The following is a 6,465-nucleotide window of genomic DNA, read 5'->3' as shown; positions in this document are numbered from 1 at the left end:
AAGATTCAGTTGCTAAGGATCATTAATGAATGTCAGCTCAAGCTCCTGTCCAGAAACCTGAGAAAATTCAATTAGGCAGCTGGTGCCCAATGAGCTGTATTGCCCCACTCGCAAGATGCTAAATCAAACAGCTCAGCAAGGCATCATGTTGTTGTAGAGAGAGAAGAAAAGCCAGGTGGGGAGATACACAGCATAGCATGCATCAAGCAGCTGCCCCTTTCCAAAGCTCAGTATAGTTAGGTTGCAATCCTTCCACCTGATTTCCTGGGCAGGGAATTGCAAGGACAGCTGCCTGCTTCCCACCTCTGCTAGTAAATAACTTGAGTTTGCTGGTGACAAGTCCTGGAGCTCTGTCTCGTCTCTGCTGGGAATTTCTGATGTGTGCATTTGGTTTGCATCTTGCAACAAGCCACGTAGATATAAGAGTGGCAATGACTTGCTGGTGTGAGCATCTGTCTGTGCTGTGGGACATTTGGCTGGTGCTGGTGCAGCCCTGACATATCTCCTCTAAGGTAAAGGTTGGAGGAAAGCATCCCGTGAGGTGGAGGTGGTCCATGAGTCCTAATCCCCTGGTCCTTACCAGCTGATTCACTCTGGTCTAAAGTTAAAATAAATCTTTATCAGAGCCAAGAGGAGAACTTGGGCTTCCCTGGCCACCAACACAGTGTCACTCCATGCCCCAGTCCTTCCCTCACTACCTGTACAAGTGATGGTAAGACGCTATTTCCAAGGCAGCCCTGCCCACGGGGCTCCGAGCTCACCTGTTTTTCTCCTCTTCCTCCCCACAGACAGCCACATCCAGTATGAGCGGGTAGGCGCAGATGTGACCATGAAGTGTGGCTCCATGGACTGGGACGCAGCTGTGACCTGGACGGCTAATGGCACTGACATCGATGAGTCCCACCTGAACGGATCCTACCTGATCCTGAAGAATGTTGACCTGACGCAGAGCGGCCAGTACTCCTGCTACGAGGGCTCCTCCTGGCACCTCAAATACCAGACCTACCTGAGGGTGGGAAGTGAGTACCCTGGCATGTGACACTGGAGGGGACAGAGCCATGCTCTCTGCTCCCATATTGACCCCTCACAGCCCCCTCCGGCCATGCCAACTCCTGTACTATCCACACATACGGTTGCCTGCTGCACCCCACCATACAAGCTCCCCATGGTGTACTAATCCCAGCAGCAGGATGCTGGAATCAGCCCCTCCTGCCCCAAACTTTGCATCAAAGCTGGTAGGTTAAATGATGCCCCAGGAATAATCTGGGAATGGATGTTGTTTCTCTATCCAGCCCAGTGCCATGACCACCATCTCTACAGGTGGAAAGAGTTGGAGCTGAGCTGTCAGAGGGGATTGCATCTGGGAAGGAGAAGTCCTGGCTGGGGTTACTGCAACATGGTTGTTTCAGAGAAGCAGCTAAAAGGTGGTGGCAGTTGGTGCGTGTTTGCAGAGCCCCTGTGTGCAGGCATGTTGGAGGACAGCTGCACATTTCCCAGGATTTTGCATATCTTAAGCACGAGATGCGCTGATTCACAGGTCTCGGTGCGGGCGTTAAGAGCTGTGCTGTATTTCACGCAATGCTGAGAGCTGATAGCAGCTGTGTGTTGTGGGCTGCTGTGTTTGTACAGCTGATAGGAACTGTGTGTTTTGCAGTACAGCGTCTGCAACCGGCAGCGGTGGGTGTCTGGGAGCACCAGCCGGCGTAGCTGGCTGTGGGATGGTGACTGCTGCCGAGGACGCTGCGAGGCACCAGCTGCGAGCCCACCAGCTGGGAATGCCTCATGTAGGTGGCCGTACGTTCCCAGGTTTGGAGGACATGGCAGAGCCCTTGCCTGCTGCTTGTCTCACCTTCTGCACCCTGCATCAGAGCCAGGGTGGCGTTTCTATCCTAGACCAGGGTCCAGGGGCAGAGGGTTGCAGGAGGACGAGCCATGGCGTGCGTAAGCCCTGCAAATCGGGCAGAAGGGGCTCACTGCACCTGTAGGTCAGACTGAAGAAATCCACATTTCAGGGATGCTGCACAGTGTCCAACTCATGGTTTAGGGTCTGCTGGGAGGGATCCTAGCACGTGGGCCAAGGGGAAGGAGTGCTGGAAGGAGCTGAAAGGCAATGTGAAAAGCAGGCGAGGGGGGAGCAGTCAGCGTAAGGCAGGGGGTACAGCAGTGAATAGGTTTCGGGGACGGGAGCACGGCAGGCAAAAATGCAGCGGCAGATGAGTGAGGGGCCTCTCAGCCGCACTGTCGAGGTGAGGAGGTGCTCACGGGTAGTTCAGAGGCAGGGAGAGCAGGAGCTGGGTGCAGTGCAGGCAGCAGCAGGAGGAGCGTGGCTCCTCTGCTTGGGCATGTGCTCGCCAGATCCCATCTGGGGAGAGGTCCCAGGCGTGCCAGTCCACGGTGGGCTGCAGCCCAGCTCTGGAGGAAATGAGGGGACTGGGGAGGGGGCTGCAGCCTCCAACTGCCTCCTCTGCAGCTGTGGCATCGCTGTGACTTTGCAATGGCTCTTCCATCTGCTAAGCACCTCGCTAATAGTAATCCCTGTCAATCCGCTCAGGGACCCGTGGGAATTGCTCAGCGTTAGAGCCCAAATCCTGCTGTTTCCTATTACCGTGTGTTCCCATTTGCTGGCGGCTCACAGCCCCCATGAGCACCAGACAGCTGAGGAGCCCGGTCAGACACCACAGGGGCCAGCAGCCCCGGGAGAGAGGGCGACAAATAAATAAGCGAATACCCGGTGTTGTTAATGCAATTAAGCATGCAAAGAACTAATCAGGTGAGACGCTTTTAGTGGTAATTAATTTAATTGCCTGGATTTTAATTTAACGTTCTCCATGAGGTTTCTTTTCTCAGTGCTGTCACCCTCAGCCCCTGCCTGCAACGCCCACAACTTTCTTGGCTCTGCAGGGCGTGATCGATTCCCTGGAGGTGCGCAGGCTGCTGTGGGTTTGGGAGCATCCTAGGAGGGGATGGGGATCGGGATGGAGATGGGCATGGGCATGGGCGTGGGCGTGGGCATGGGCATGATGGTGATGGAGGTGGAGGTGGAGATGGAGATAGGCAGCTCACGGGAGGTTTGCAGCATGGCCTTGTGGCAGCATCCCTGCTGCAGCTGAGTGCAATTGAAGCCGTCACCTGGGATCTGAGGGATCCCAAACCTGGGATTTTGGGCACCCAAACCTGAGATTTGAGGGATCTTGGACTCATTTAACAGGAAGTTAAATTAAAACAGGCCTGTGCCTGCATTTTCCGCTCTTATTGGGGCAACAAAAAAGATGATGGCACTGGGAATGAGGGTCCGGGAGCTGCACAGATCTGGGGACCTTATTAAATAAATGACAGCACCTGGAGTGTTCCAAGCAAGGCAGAGGCACTTCCAGGGCAGACAACGCCACAGGAAGGATGTGGGGAAAGAACGGAGCGGCGGCAAGGACCGGGAAAGGGTGTCAATTAGCAAAGCAAGCTCCGTTGTGGGGGTCAGCGAGCACAGGGATAAAGGAGGACCTGCCAGGAGTCAAGCTGAGCGAGACCTTGCAGAGGAAATGAAAAGAGGGGTTAGCCATATAAATACAGAGCAAACAAGGAGAGAAGAGCAGAGCTGGCTATGCAGCCAGGTTTCAGGGGAGATTAAAGGTAAGCTTGGCAAAGCCCGGTACCGAATGAACCCCGCCGGGTCTAAGCAGCGATGCTGAAAGCGAGGGCAGCGCAAGCTGGGGGAGAGGAGGGAGGATAAAACCTGGAGACAGTCCTCCACCATGGACACACCTTCAAAGAAAATGATGCATTGAAGGCTTGGGGAGCGCCTCATCTTCAGGTGAGGACATCTCCTGTTTATTAGCAAGGCTCATTAGCGGCTAAGTTATTGGCGGTACCCAGTGCGATGGGGAAAGGCGACATGTCTCCTGTGCTTGAGAGAAGGGAAAATCCTGATCAGACAGCCTGACCCCACAGCACATCAGGGCCGTGAAGCACGCTTGGAAGAGGGAGCAATTAAAGACGTGGAGACAAATGGAAAATGGGAGAAAAATATAAGGGAAACTTGCCAGGGATATATCACACCAGATTAACCTGATAGCTCTCTTTGATAAGGGAACTGATTTCCTAAGCCCAGAAATGTGGTCGATGTAATCTGTCTTGACTTCAGTGAAGTATTTGCTATGATGCCACATGGGAAATTATGAGTTAAACCAGAGAAAATGTGAATTAGTATGAGAGTTGGAACATGGCTTAGGAAACGGCTAAAGGGGATCAGATTGTGCTGAAAGGGGAGCTGCTGGGAGGGATGGGGGAGCTTCAGCATTGGCCTTCAGACCACTCTTGGTGGTGTTTCCCATAATGGCTCTGGCCCAGGAGGAGCAGGGAGCTCCAGTGGGACATGCCAGTGGCTGTAGAGGGACCTCAGGGTTTTTGGGGTAGGGATGTCACGCTGGAGGGGCTAGGGTGCTGCATAAAGAAGCATAAAGAAGGTGTCTCATCAATGCACTTCAGCAGATGGGCAGGAGGACATGGGTAGCTCAGCTGGGCTTTGGGGTGGGGTTTGACACCCAGGTCCACATCGTGGGGGATACGTCCAGGAGCCCAGCAGCACCCAGGCGAGTGCAGATGGCTGGGGGTAACTGAGCTGTCTTGTGCCCTGCAGAGATGGTGCACGTGCAAGGAGGGGGGACATGTCTTGTCCCCAGATGGGGACACTGGTGCACATGCAGTGAGGGCAGCATGCATCCAGGGATGGGGTGACCAGGCATGGAGAGCCTACCTCAGAGAGGAGGAAGGGCCCACAGGCTTGCTTATCCCTAAGGGTCCCAGACCACGCATCTCCAGGGTGTAAATCATCCTGAGCACAAACCCAGCGGAAGGCAGCACTTCTCCAGGGCAGCCTCTTCCAGGGGACTTCGAGCAGCGACATGTTGCTCTGCCTCCTTTTTTCAGGCAGCTGAGCATGGGGTGAAGCACAGGAGAGTAACCAGGATGTTCTGTGTGTATCTTCAATGGATCATCTGCCTTGCAGCCTGGACAGCGGCAGATGCCCAAGCGTGGCCAGCAGCAGCAGGCGATGGGACCGGAGTTTTTTACGTGCCGGGCATCCTGGAGCTGAGGCTGGGGCTGAGCACTGGGAGCAGGCAGGAGGGAGAGGAAGGCTCCGGGTACCAGGAGCACAGCGCTGGGCTCCCGGGTGCCCCCATGAGCCACAGCTCTGCGTTTGGAAACGCGCGGCTGGAGGGCCCGGGGATGGATATAACAAAGACGTTGGGAAATAATGCGCTCTTGAGGTTTGGCACACGGCTCTGTGCATTACAGAATGTTATAAAAATACTGCTAATGGGCCAGAGAGGAGTGGAAACGCGCGGCGGAAAGGCTGCCAGAAGCTGGAGAACGCACATGGGAGCGGGGAGGCCTTATGTGCAAAGAGGGGAGGGAGGAAGGCAGCTAGGGCGGGCGTCCGTCCTTCCGCTTCCATCCCTCTGTCCGTTTCTAACCTGCTGATCTCCATCCTGACCTGGCGGCTCTGCCCGTTTGCACCTCTCCTTTTGCCCCTCTGCCCAGCTTTGGGGATGCCCAAGCGATCCGGGCTGTGCCGCTGCCCACTGCCTAACAGGGCTGCTGCCAGGTGGGCTGGGATGCCCACAGGGACGGGGGTCTGTGTGAGAGAAAATACAGCAAAATCCCCTCCAGCAGCAGGGACACAGGTCAGGATGCAGGCAGTGGAGTTGTCCTCCGCATTGCAGTCGTGGCACAGGGGCTCGTAGCCCAGCACTAGCCCGAGCCCTGCCCATGGGCATCACTGCCTTCCAGGTGATGGTGAGAAAGGGACTGGCAGAGGGCAAGCAGCTCTGGGCTGGCCTCCTTCCTCCATGTCTGTCACTGCAGTGGCTGGCGAGAGAAAGGGGAAAAAACATGCGGTTTGACGGAAAACGACATGGAAAAACAACCAAATTAACAGAAAAACAAACAAAGCAAAACCAGAGAGAAGGAGGGGGGAAGGGGCAAAGCAACAGGAACCACATGTGAGTGGGGAGGTCGGGAGAGCCCGAGTGTGTTCTCTGGCCTGATTAGCAAACGATCAAACATCGGCCACTAATAAATAATCAGAGCCTCCCTTTTCTCTGCCTTAGAAGTCCCTTTCCTCCCAGCTGGGCTCCAGCTGCAACCAGAGGGTTGGACTGCAGTTTGCATCTTCTTTTTTTGTTGTTTTTATAACTTTTTGGCTTTTTCACCCATCCAAAATGAAGAAGAAACAAAGAAGGTAACAACCTCTCCATGTAAGATGTGTACCTCCAGCTGCCCAGGAGAGGGATGGAGCACCAGGGCAGGCGTGAGCATCCCATGATGGGCACGGGCTAAAGAGCGGAGGAGGGCAGTGCCAGGGACCGGTGTCTGCCCTCCTGCCTCCGTACATTGGTTTGGTGGGAAAAACTGCAGGAGGGCACTGCTGACACGCTGGGAAAAGCAGAGGTTTGGCTGGCTCCAGCA

The 6,465-nt window shown here is 55.0% G+C and overlaps 1 protein-coding gene across 1 annotated transcript in view; it reads left to right on the top strand.

Annotated features, from left to right (window-relative positions):
• Positions 1 to 788: 788 nt before the first annotated feature.
• The window catches only part of CNTFR (ciliary neurotrophic factor receptor), a gene marked incomplete at both ends in the record, with an annotated part of 57,780 nt that continues 52,103 nt past the window's right edge, over positions 789 to 6,465 (top strand). The window contains one exon of the mRNA XM_009573688.1: positions 789 to 1,019. Within this exon, the coding sequence (XP_009571983.1) occupies positions 789 to 1,019 (231 nt within the window). The remainder of the gene's footprint in view (positions 1,020 to 6,465) is intronic.

The sequence above is a fragment of the Fulmarus glacialis genome, unplaced genomic scaffold, assembly GCF_000690835.1.
Source record: "Fulmarus glacialis isolate BGI_N327 unplaced genomic scaffold, ASM69083v1 scaffold8390, whole genome shotgun sequence".
Lineage (NCBI taxonomy): Eukaryota > Metazoa > Chordata > Aves > Procellariiformes > Procellariidae > Fulmarus > Fulmarus glacialis.
Note: the sequence above shows the minus strand (reverse complement) of the source record. Positions and strands in the feature narration are given on the sequence as shown.